At 43.5% G+C, this 12,536-nt stretch overlaps 1 protein-coding gene across 1 annotated transcript in view; it reads left to right on the forward strand.

The window, feature by feature from the left end:
• The first annotated feature begins 2,627 nt into the window (after positions 1-2,627).
• Positions 2,628-12,536, forward strand: part of midn (midnolin) — a 28,729-nt gene continuing 18,820 nt past the window's right edge. Inside the window, exons 1-4 of the mRNA XM_086282048.1 lie at positions 2,628-3,264; positions 5,515-5,743; positions 7,264-7,351; positions 7,463-7,525. Coding sequence (XP_086138174.1) covers positions 3,189-3,264; positions 5,515-5,743; positions 7,264-7,351; positions 7,463-7,525 — 456 coding nt within the window. The 5' untranslated portion in view covers positions 2,628-3,188. The remainder of the gene's footprint in view (positions 3,265-5,514; positions 5,744-7,263; positions 7,352-7,462; positions 7,526-12,536) is intronic.

Genomic DNA, 12,536 nt, shown 5'->3' on the forward strand with positions numbered 1-12,536 from the left:
TTTACTTTCTACATCAGTTCAGTAAGTGACAAACAATTGTGCTTATGCAATTTTGCTCACTTCTATTCGACAAAAGATGCACCTCATCAAGAATAACATGTAAATACTTTAATTTTAATTTTTTCTCCCTGATCATATGTAATATTTGTGGCACTGGGGATCAAATAATTTGTACTAATCTGTTTTGTAATTTTTGTACTTCCGAGTGGATGAGTTAGGCATACATTTTTAAGCCATAAGTCATAGACACTCCTTATCGGTAACATTCTTCCCAGCACTATTTGAATCAGCACGTTTACATGCATCCTCGCTGAATGTGTCAGCTTCCGGTGCCACTGTTGCGAATGTAGCATGGGGGTGGGTGGCGGGGTGTGTCTTTCTAACTCACAGCCACTTAGGGTGAATCAGGGGGAAATGGTGGCAGGAGGAGAAGAGCAGCAGCAGGCCGAGTCCGTTGGGCATGGTTCATTTTTCTCCTAAGGCAGAGGGCGGCCCACGGGTGACTTTGATGGATAGGAATGCTGCTCACCCACACACACAGACACACACACGCCCACACATGTCCCACACGCTGACTCTCTCACACAACAACTTGCGCGTTTTGGCTAGCACATGACCCACACAGACTCATTGACTTCTACACATACAATCGCACACGGTCTGCTCTGTCCCACTAGATCTGATATTGGATGTGAAATATTTACGACCCACCCACACAGCCTTCCACCCTTGTCAATAAACTCTTCCCAGAAGTACGTGTGATGCATTATCACGGAGATGACCACATGTGGGGGTTGCTCCTGTATCCTTCATCACTGGCTTGTCCATGTGCATCGTAATGCAACATGCGGCATATAGTGTAACAGATTTGGCTTTTAGGCTGCACAATGATAAATTCGTGCATTAATGCATTTTTTTTCACTTAATCACATTGTGATTTGTCACATTAGCAAAGATAGAATGAGGAAAGATACTACACTAGTTGATGCAGATCAAAATAAATGACATACTCAACGAATGATCTGCTCTAGATACTAAAGAAAAACAAAACATGCCCTTTAATTTTTTTAAGAACAAAAAACCCCAAAAAACACCTCCCATTTTATAAAACAAAGCCAAGATCCAGATTGGAGAGAGAGCTGCACCTTTGTCACCAAACATGTCAGATTGTGAGCTCAACTGCCAGGGCTAATTTGGGCAAAGAGGTCAGAATGTTCTGCATCACCTGAGCTGTGTTGACAGCCAGACCTGCTGACGAGCACAGCCGAGCCATCTCATGCCTGAAAGAAGGACTTAAACTCCCAAGCGGCCACAGTGACAAACATCAGCGCACATTAGCTCCTTCTCACCAAAAGTCATGTACAAACAGATCCATTAATGTGCAGCTGCCATCAAGTCCAGCGTAAAAACAAGCTGAAAAGTGAAGCGTTTGACCCAAACAAAGGGTTGTGTTTCAAGTTAGTGAGGGAGTTTAACCAACTCCTTTCACTTTGCTCTACTGAGTCAGCATCTTCCAAAGAGAAAGAACAAGATGGAGACAGATAAGGAAGAAGAGGGAGCTGTTGGGGCCAAGCAAAGACAGGCCCCTTTGTCTGCTCATGTAGCCTCTCGGAGATAATACCAGTGTTTCTTTTGAACACAACAGCCTTTTCTATCTCTATCACACACACACACACACACACACACACACACACACACACACACACACACACACACACACACACGATGATGATTCAGGTCTCAGACGTTGTGATAATATGCTGGTGGGGCGCAGCCTCCCCTGCACAGTGGGAGTGTGCCTCTGTAATCAGACAGACAATCTGTGCTGGTCCTGAAGCAGAAAAGAAGGACAGTTCTAGATTGGTGCATTTAGGTATTTTCTGATGGCAGAGTCAGGCTTTTTCTTTTCGCTTCTTTTCCTTTTTCCGTGTCAGTGAAACATTGCAAAACATGTCTTGTCCTTGAGGTGGACCACATTGTGATCATTATCACAGTTCTAACCATAGGGACGTAATCACTGCGCAGACATATTAAAGCAGACTGTCCTAATCTACCAATATCAACATCCACTAGTGGAAAGTAAATTTACACACGTACTTAAAAACTAATTTGTCTACTTCCTTCTTTTTCACTTCAAACAGACTTCAATTCCTTTATCTTAAAAGCCATAGCCAACCTAGACTTTAAATATGTTTTTTAAGTTACCTATGTAAAATTATATCAATAGATTTAGAGTTAGATCCAATAATTACAAGCAACAATAGCCTATAAAACCTAATAAGATACCATTATGAAAGAGGCAGTTATGAATAATGAGTTTCAATAGTTGTTAAAAAGCAACTAGATAAATGGATAGTTACCAATTTGAATACACTTAGTTTATTATTACACTTTAGCCGATTTTACGTCTTAGTGTCTCTGCTCCAAAGAGCAGCAGCCCGTAGAATAAACTTCCTACATTCTTGTATAAAACAGTCATTTTGTACATTGTGCGCTTCAAGAATCCGCATTAGGTTATCAGCAGGGCATTAATTCCTCAAACGGGACCAGTGGTGTTTGTTTATCGGCGTACGTGTGTCGTATCCAGGGAGCGTGTTTACCTGTTGCCCGGTGACATTTTTCTCTATGTCGTCAAAGGTTGGCAACACCTCCAATATCGCCAAAGATTTAATTTCATTGACTCTTTTTTTAAGGTGGTAGGTCAGTGGCTGTCCGGGTTTCGTGTCTCTGTCGGTGTATGCTACCTTTAAAAGTCGTTCCTGCTGCTGGGAGCCGCTGTGCTTGACACAGTTGGATAGCTTTATCGGTTAAGAATTGCGTTATAGACGCATTCTTTCCCACAGACGACAGCAAGTTGGACTTGGTGGCAGCAGGGAAACGAGGCCACCTTAAATGACATGCTGACATAAGAAGAACATTACTCTCCACCCATATCCGAGAAGCGTCAGTTAAGAGGAGTCTCACCTTTCCGACTACGCTCTTATCACCAAGTAAGACACCGGTGATCTGACTATACACGAAAGCATCTCGGGACCTGACTGTTCCCATTATTGGCCAGGACTGACGAGCCCGGGTCTGCAGCGTAACGACGCGCACGGGGCCACCAGAGAATTTACTGAGACGTTATTGTGGATATTCAAGTGTCTGGATTTATCTCAGAGTTTTGTCGCTGTGTGGGTTTACTTTACATGCCAAAACTGGGGCAAGAGACGGGAACGCAGCAGACTTTTCCGCGAAGCTTTACAGTTTTCGCCACAGTTCTTGGTGAGTTCACTTTATTTTTTATTACGACTGATCTGTACGTTATGTTACGGGTGATGTGTTAGTAAAGTTTGACACGCGCTTTATGTGTTGGCGAGAAATTGATTAGAGACGAGTCAATTGCGGATCGATAGAAGCGTGTCAGCTGCTTGTATGAGACAATTGGGCGTAAATTCTGAGGGACAGCCTAATGTCGTGTTTATTGACGATAGCAGAATGTCATTGTTCCTGTAAATTATAATTAGTAGAAGACAGCAAGTCGTTGGTAATTATCTCAGATTAGAAGGAGAACGACAAATCTTATCAAACGTTGCTTTATGGTGACTGTCGTACTCAATACGAGTAAAAGCTGCCATACTTTAATGCATAAGGTTTTAAAAACTGCATGTTCCAAATGTAACCTATTTATACATATATTTATATATATATGCCAGGGGTAAACTATGAATCGTTTGCATGCTTTCATTGTGAAAACTGATTCCGTTGCCACTGGGTGGCGACCGAGTATTTTTAATGTTTTTTTTTTTTATGGTAAAGTGCCTACTTAGGTTTGAAGAAACTGCAGAGGTAAGCTCGCTGTGTAGGCTTTATGGTCATTTAAATATTCTTAGTCAGTCTCTCTTTGTGAGTTGCTCTGGTTACTTCTCTCAGGGATATTGCTCTCAGGGCGCTTATTGGTCACCTCAGACTTGAGAACTCGTGCAGCAGCAGTCCGAAGTCTGTGTTACATGCATATACTGCAGTTTACCTGACGAGAATAACCTACTCGTGTCCAGCGTGGATTAGCGTAAGATTCGCGATCACTTGAAGGGTTCCTGCTTGTTTCTGAGGTCAAGGGGGAAAGAGGGTGGCGTCAGCACTATTAATGTCGTTACAGTACATCTGATAACTTGGAGCAGAGGGATCTGGTCTTTATGCCAAGGGTTTAAAAATAGCCACGTCCAAGTTGGTGTTGTTGGTTAAGTAACCCGAGAAATATAAGGGAAATAAAGCGAGTCCTGATCAAAAATCTACTCTCACGGTGTCGAAAGTTGATGATGAGCTACATATGCTTAAATTAAGCAATCAGTTATATATTCACACTGTGTGCTGCTGTCAAACATCTCTTCAAAAAATGCGTTTTTGGGATTAATGATGATCGCTATTTTCAGCCTGTTGCACAGTTCCCACACGATGAGACCCTTTAAACAGGCGGTACTTCCAGAGATGATGCACTCATCATCATATTTGTCTCTAAATATTATCTATAATTGGTGTATCTCGTGAAACGAGAATTCAGGAATGATTCAGCCGTGATTAACTTAAAAAACAAGTCATTTTTACGGGGACTGTCTTTAAAGCTTCCAGTAAGCTGTAGAGGCACACGGCCCTCGGTGTAGCCCTTTATTTGAGTATACTGTGATACTGTTGCATATTTTGCACTGTGCTGTAATTTATTATGAATGGCCTAAACTCGCTTGGCCTCCACGTGGGTGTCGAGCTCATCTTCCTATTGGCTGAGGTCATCGGCGTCCTGAAGGAGCTCTCCTGTGATTGGTCGGACGGCCTCGGGGGCTGTGGGCGTACTTTATCGATGGTGGAAGTGGGATACTTTGTGACAATGTTCATTGTCGATATTTCAGTGGGGCTGCCGTGGGTATGAGTGCGCAGCGGAGAGCCTTTTACTACAGCCGCAAGAGGCTTTGCAGCTCCGGATCGCGTGTCCCATCATCCAAAGCCCGAAAAAGCTCATAAAACATCCGAGAGGAATTTGTTGTTATACATTTTTTTTCTTTCTCAGACATTTTTTTTGTTTGTTTGGTTGTTTGTTTGTTTTTTAAAGGTAACTGCCTGCGTAAATGAGCGTCCGTGCCATTTTTTGCTGACAACATACTTGCGTTTCTGTGTGGCATTTGCCCGTCTATGTAGCATTTCGAAAGACTTGCTTGCACGCTGGAAAGCGCAACAAAGACAAAGATCACACAAAGGGAAACGCGACGCTTGTGTAGTTAAATTTCCTCGGGGGATATTCTCATGATATTGACCGGAGAGACGACGGACTGGGTTTTATTCTGACTCTCGGAGAGCGAGAGAAAAAAAGGGGGCACCAAGAGGAAGGAAAAAAAAAGAGAGAGAGAGAGCTCTGAATGCTGCCTTTGATTTGCAAGGAGATCAAGGGACTGTAGTGGAAGCGACGGATCTGCTTCACTATTCTTTTCACCCTTTTCACTCCCCGGCTCTGCTCGTCTTGTCTCCCCCCTTCTCTGAGCACAGGTTATCGGATGGACCAGCATCCCAGCGCCCGAAGCTGCACCAGTCGCGGGGCTTCGTCCTGCGAGGCCGTCCCGACGGAACCCTCCATGAATCTGTACATCCACTCCACCACCGGCACACGCTTCGAGCTCTCCTTGCCACTGGAGGAGACCGTGGAGGGACTGAAGAGGAGACTGTCGCAAAGACTCAAAGTCCCAAAAGAGAGACTCGCTCTGCTACACAAAGAAACGTGAGTAAACACGAAAGAAATGCATTGCAGTTGAACGTGTTTGGTAAACGTGGTGTTTTCGGATAGGGACAATAATTACGCATACTTATTTCTTAAAGAGCCAACCGGTACTTGAGACGCTGACATCATAAGCCGTAATGTCTAGGATAGTCCGCAGTTCAAAATGTGCACAAACCGACTTTAGGTGCGCCCACCCTCCTGGGTTGAGGTAATATTTTCCAAACTGCACTTTAACTGGTTAAGCTCACGGGAGGCAAAGGTATGCCCGCTTTGGTGATCAATACGTTCAAGGAAACTATTGACCATGGGGGTGGACAATATTGGAATTATGGGCTGGGACTCACCAGTCACTGGAACAGTATTGACATGCAATCTGCAGACTTGCATTGATTCGTCCCCCCTTCTTATAAAAACTGAAGCATGACTGAATTGCTAATGCTGTGTGAGTCAAACATGTTACACATTAATGAATAAAGTCACACAGAAGTGCTAACCTTGACTGTATTTATACTGCTACTGCACAGGTGTGCATTATTCATGCGTGACTTGGTACTGAACCGAAGGTGGATATGTCTTGTGGTTGGATGTGAATGTGAGCGTGCAGTTGCATGACAATAGCCAGCAGATTCAGGAGAATAACAGCAGTTTGTTTGTGTGAGGTATCAGACGGCCAGTTTCACGAGGGCTTGAAAAACGCTGCTGTTTAAGCAGAGCTGCATGTGTGAGAGAATAGATAAACTCTTTATTATTCAAAACGAACCAGAACCTGAAGCATTATGAAGCTATGAAATGAATCAGGCACAGGTTAAACGAGCTCACAATAGTGCAGGTGGTGCTATGCAAAAAAGAAAGGGGGGGCTTTAGTACATGCGAACAGTCAGCATTGTTTTCAGCCCCCATCTCCTCCCACCCGTTGTAATCACCCAATAAATCACATCATCCTTTAAAACCTGAAAACCCCATTTTTAATCCCCTCCTGCGCCTTAAACTGTAGACCTACAGCAAGTCGGGGCTGACTGCCTTTGTTCAGCTGCGTGGCATAAGATTTGGGTCATGCCTCCAGACCAGACTGCCCTAAACATCCTTCACTAACATAAAGCAGGCAAACGGGCAGAAACGGGTGTGAATGCTTGCATAGCATTTGGCTCTGAGATACTAGTACTTGCCATTCTTTTCATTTATAAATTTAATATGCTGTGGTTTTGGTTTCAGCATGAAGTTTTTCTTCCTCATTTGTGCAACTGATATTGTCAAGAAAAAAAAAATTCTTACCTCCACTTAGGCAAGTGCCAGTGGTGCCAAATATCCACTGCAAGCACTTGTCAAGCTCCACTATACTCGAAATTGAAATATGACAGTGCAATCAATACTTCTCTTTCGTGGAGCTTTACACCCACAGCTCTTTTCCAAAATAGTTTTGATGTCCGTCTGCACCCCCTGGCTGAAGGGTGTTTGTATGTTTGAAGAGAGAATATATTGTCAGCACAGTCTAATTATCTTGTTCTCCCCAATCCCTGCAGGCGACTAAGTTCAGGCAAACTCCAGGATCTAGGCATCTCGGATGGGAGCAAGTTAACACTTGTGCCAACAGTTGAAGCAGGATTAATGGTATGGATTCAGCTTGCTGTGAATTTATTTTAGTTTGGAGTTCAAATCTAAAGAATGAACTTAAAAAAAAATTACACATATTACATTTTTTATTTTATTTCTGTCATGCAGTCTCAAGCATCAAGACCAGAACAGTCAGTAATGCAAGCTTTGGAGAGCCTAACAGAAACTCAGGTAAGGATCTATGTGTGCCTGTGCATGTGTGTGTCCGATGAGCCTAAATCAAGGCTGATAAAGCAAAGTTGGAATCCTGCAACTTAAACTGAGCTCCAAATTTTTTGTGTGCATATTTGCATTACGGCTAAAGAAGGTGGAAGCTTCAGTTAAGCACAGAGCAACACCCAGATATGGCAGAGATGAGCCGGCTGCGCAAGCCTCTTTGCTTGTCTAATCTCAGCCTCTTAAACAAGCCAAGCCAAGCTAGACAACCAGTGTGAGCTGCTAGAACATAATAAGCAACAACACCCTCGTGTGTGTGTGTGTGTGTGTGTGTGTGTGTGTGTGTGTGTGTGTGTGTGTGTGTGTGTGTGTGTGTGTGTGTGTGTGTGTGTGTGTGTGTGTGTGTGTGTGTGTGTGTGTGTGTGTAAGCATGCACAGCCCTGTAGGAAGCTAGTGCGAACACCACTCAAGAAGGACTTATGTGCTGTTGAGAGGGCCAGCACTTACTTCCATCTTTCTGTTTACGCCTGTATCTATAATCTCTCTCCGCTCCTTCTGTATTTCACGGTCTTGACTGACAGGCACATATACACGAGCGCACAAGGCGAGTTTCCAGGAAGTGTGCTGTGGCTGCATGGAGACTGATTGTAGTCTCACTCACTCATAAACAGAGTGCTGGATCATCAGATGACAGTCTTCTCACTCAGTATTAGCACATGGTTCCTGGAAGCCTAGTGTGCATGCACAGGCCAAGCGAGGCCTACACCCTGTGCTTGCAGTGAAACAGTTCTGTGGGCCTGCTTAAGTACAGTATGTATTTGAGTCAGAGCGGCATGACTCACCAAAATGATCAATAGTGAGTGTGAAGTTTAAAAAAGACTCCGTGCCGGCCACAGAGAGAAACCGAGCGAGAAGAGAGGCGATAAGGCTGAGCGCTCGCAGACAACAGTGTGACGTATGACACACTTTGCAGCTGACTGACTGACTCAGATCCACTTCCTTTTGTACAGTTGGGCAACACTGAGATGTACGTAAGTGTATCACTGATGCACTACTGTCTGATGTCAGAACGGTACAAGACGGTGAAACAATAACACTGATGTAAGGAGTTAACTGAACTCTTAACAGCGGTTACATCCTGAAGAATTTGCCCGACGCTGTTTAGTGGAATAATTATCCGATAATGTGGGCTGCTCAGTGATAGCAGAGTGTGGTTCAGTATGGCTTCTTGCCCTGCTGATAATTTTATGGTGGAAATCCTAGCCTTGGTGTGTGTGCGTGTGTGACAGAGAGAACTCAGCATGCATCTCGTAGCACTGACAGCAGATGACTGCATGTGTGTAGGTGTGTGTAAGTGGATGTGTGCGTGTCTGTTACTGGATGTGTGTGTGTATGTCACACTGTAAGTAGGCTGGAAGCAAGCTTTGCCCATCATGTGGTATGCCTTTGCTGGGTAGCCAAGAGTGACTGTCATTTTCACTAGAGGCAGATGATAATTCAACCGCCGACCCAGAGGAACCGATCTCTCACTCTGCCTGTCTTCCTGTGTATCTCCCTGTCCACGTAACCTTATTATACTTAGATACGTTATGAGTCAAGTGCTTGCGTTTTTCTCACGAAATGCTTACCACACGTTACCACATACACCACTTTTGCATACATGTTTATTTCACTGTAAATGGTAATCTGACGCCAGGGTACGGAACGAATAATGGGTAACAGGAGATTGATGTCACAGTAAAACACAAAAAAGGCGTAAAGCTGCTTTAGTGTGTTTATATCCACAGAAATTGATTCTTCTTTATAATTCATGAAACGAAATGGAATGATATAGATTGCGGAGAGATTACAGATCTTTGTAAGATTAGAAAAATAGGAACACAAAAGCTTTGCCTCATTTCCTATCTCCTCTCTAACTCTGGGGCTATCAAAAATCAATCAATGCACTTAGCCCTTAAAAGTGTCTGACAGGATAACTGATATGCCCATGCAACCAAAAATAGCCTGAGGGAGGTATGGGTTAGTTCTTAGAAAAAGGCATACAAGAGTTGGTTGTTAACCCCTGGACCCCTAATAAGCCATCACCCCTTCAAATATTTTGGTCATGCAAGGTCTTATTTCCAGATTGGATTCCGAGCTGCACTGAGCAGATCACCGTATGTCTTCTCCTTTATCGGGATTATGAAGAAGTCTTCAGCTACCAGGTTGTTAGTCAACAAATCATGCAGCGCATGCCAGCTTCCAAGGGCTGTTTCAGTCTCTTGTGGCATGAGTTTGGGGTGGGGGGCATTTAATGGAAGTTCTTACCCAGCAATGATTAAAATGCTATTTTTTTCCAATCTCCTATGTTTCACCTCCCTCTCTTGTTTCTGCTTAGCAGCTCTCCTAGGGATCTATAATTTAAATGTGCTGTGGTTTGCAAGTCCGGCGAGCTGCCTCACTTTGACCGTGATGGCTGACTTCTTTAGCAAGGACAATCATAGCTGCCTTAATTCCTCCTCTGGCATCCTCCTAGACTTTTTTTTGCATGACATCTAAGCTGATTTAAGCCACTGCTTCCTGACAGCCCATCAAAATACAGTTGCCTGCACTACTCACTACTCTTTTCTTATTCTGTCTGCTAAATAGCGGCTGTGTGTACAGCTTATATTTGCAGTCATACATGGGAACACACACATACACACACCAAATTGAAAGGATATATTTAAGAGGATTTATGGTCATGATGAGAGAATGAGAAACTGTCTGAGCCTAGTTGTAAAATAAATGTATATTTCTATGACAAGTAGTGAAAGCAATATTTACCATTTCTAGTCACATTTAGGCAGTAACATCAGCTCTTGATCTATTTTAGAATTTGATTATGTGGCCATTTAACACACAGGGACTATTTGCTCATTGATGCACATTGACGGTAGAATAAAGCCAACCAGACGTCACCCTTACCATCCCTACCCCCACCCCCAATGCCCTTCCCCCCCCTATGCAGCCACCTCTTTGTTCCCATCCTAAAGCATGAACACCACACCGGCTCAGCTGACAAACATAAGACAATGATTAGTCACCTTTCCACTTCAAAAAGTCATGTTAGGCACAAGGTAGGACAATCGTTTACTCAAACCTTCTCCCTAATCAGTCCTTCCAGTGCCGTTTGGGCTCCATCGGACTCTTGGAAGTGACATAATAATTTTGTGTAAGCTTCAGAATGTCAATTCTGAGTGTTCCAAAACAATATAAGTTATGTAACTATGGATCGGTGACACCAAAACGGTGACCTCATTGGAGCAAGCCAAGGTAGTTGTTGCTGTTTGTTCTGTAAGGTGAATTTTTAGATTGCTGATGGTGATGTTTGAGAGATCAGCTTTTAAGTGGCTTGTTTTTGAATTTAGCCAAGTTTGCATTAAGCTCAGAAAATTTTCAGGACTGTGCCCACCTACTTTTCAACCCCTCTCAAAAATTGAAAGCTCTAAAGGAGCAGTTCCTGTGGGACAGACACATCCTAGGATGACTAGTTCCTTTAGTGGTAGTACTGAGGTGGGGGGGTAAAGAAGGGCCTAATAGGCTTCAAACTCCAAAATCCTGTTAAGTGCAGCTACAGTGGTGCATACTGGTTTTTAAAATCGATGCGCAACCCAGCTGGAGCGAGGCTCAGCAGGCTTCAGATTGACAAATTTTGCCTTGAACACTAACACAGACTGCTTCAGGAGGAGGCTGTGTTGCCATTCCACGTGTCCCAGGAGAATACGCTGTTACATATCTGCTCTACTTTTCTCGCTCCCAGCGACAAGCACCTCCTGTCCTCATGCACTACCTCCTCCCCCTCACTTATTCCTCCTCTTCCTCTGGCCGGGATACGGCACGGTTTTGTCTTTGTGTCTACAAGCAGACAGACGCAAACTTAACAGGCTCTAACAATCTGTGGGGAGTCACCTCAGGGTCACCCTTTCCTTATTTCCTCTGCTATCCCTCCCTCAGGGGTTGCCACAGTGGGCCTGACAGGTGGAGGAGAAAAGAAAGGGGGAGCTTTGCACAAGTCAGTCAGTAATGTGTATTTGTGTTTGTGTAGTTAAGTGCTATTGGTTGGGGACAGTGGGCAGGAAGGCTAACATGGTTGAGAGATTACAGGGAAGATGAGATGATAGAAGAAAAATGGAGATAAGAGGAGAGGTGCTACTAGAAAAGGAGGATTTAAGAAGTAGTGCTTTTTTTTTTTTTTTTTTTTTTTTTTTTTTTTTAAAAAGACAAATAAACTTTGGACCTGTGTGTGTCTATGTACACAATTGTTTGTAAAACAGCTCAATGCAAATGGTCAATATGTTTCTCTTTGCAGTCCTGCGCCCTGCACATCACCTTATATTGATGTCAGTTAATCAGTAGGATTGATAATACTGGAAATCATTGGAGAGTAACTGTCTTGAGGATTTGGGAGCGCAAGGAATTGAAGAATGACCAAGTCTGCCTGTTGGTCAATATGAAGGGTTTCCTCCCCTTTTACATCCCCCAGCGCTCTCTGTCCTTCTCACTACTATTGAGATTAAGGCTTTTTATATGCATGCAGCTTAAGAGACAGAATCTTTGCTCTTTAGAATGGAAATTTCCTTTATTGTAACCTAAAATGAAAGCTACAGAAATTAATTTTGTTGCTGAATGTGTAAATCAAATCGTGCATGGAATAAAAAAACAATGCTGATCTAAAGGCCTTTTCAGTCCCTGCTCATGTAAATCCTGGCCTTGAAAATTGCATTAATAGGCCGATCATGCAGTATTTTTGCACCTGTGTAATCCCCTTTGTGATGCTTAAAATGCATAGTGGGAGGGGAAGTGCTGGGATGGGTGGAGGGAATCAAGGTGTGTTGTGGGGCAGTCAAAAGGGAGCTGGATTTGCAGGGAATTTCATTGTCCTATTATGTATATTCATCTCGATGCATGTGTTTCTGTGGGTGTGCGCATGTGCCAACATCCATTTTTAATGTTTCTCTTTGTATGTTTCCTCACTGAGCGACCAGGGGAGACTTACTTCTCCATT

This window comes from Aulonocara sp. 'chitande type north' Nkhata Bay, linkage group LG23, assembly GCF_057382095.1.
Source record: "Aulonocara sp. 'chitande type north' Nkhata Bay isolate Kocher_YH1m ecotype deep benthic linkage group LG23, A_spYH_male_GT1.1, whole genome shotgun sequence".
Classification (NCBI taxonomy): Eukaryota; Metazoa; Chordata; class Actinopteri; order Cichliformes; family Cichlidae; genus Aulonocara; species Aulonocara sp. 'chitande type north' Nkhata Bay.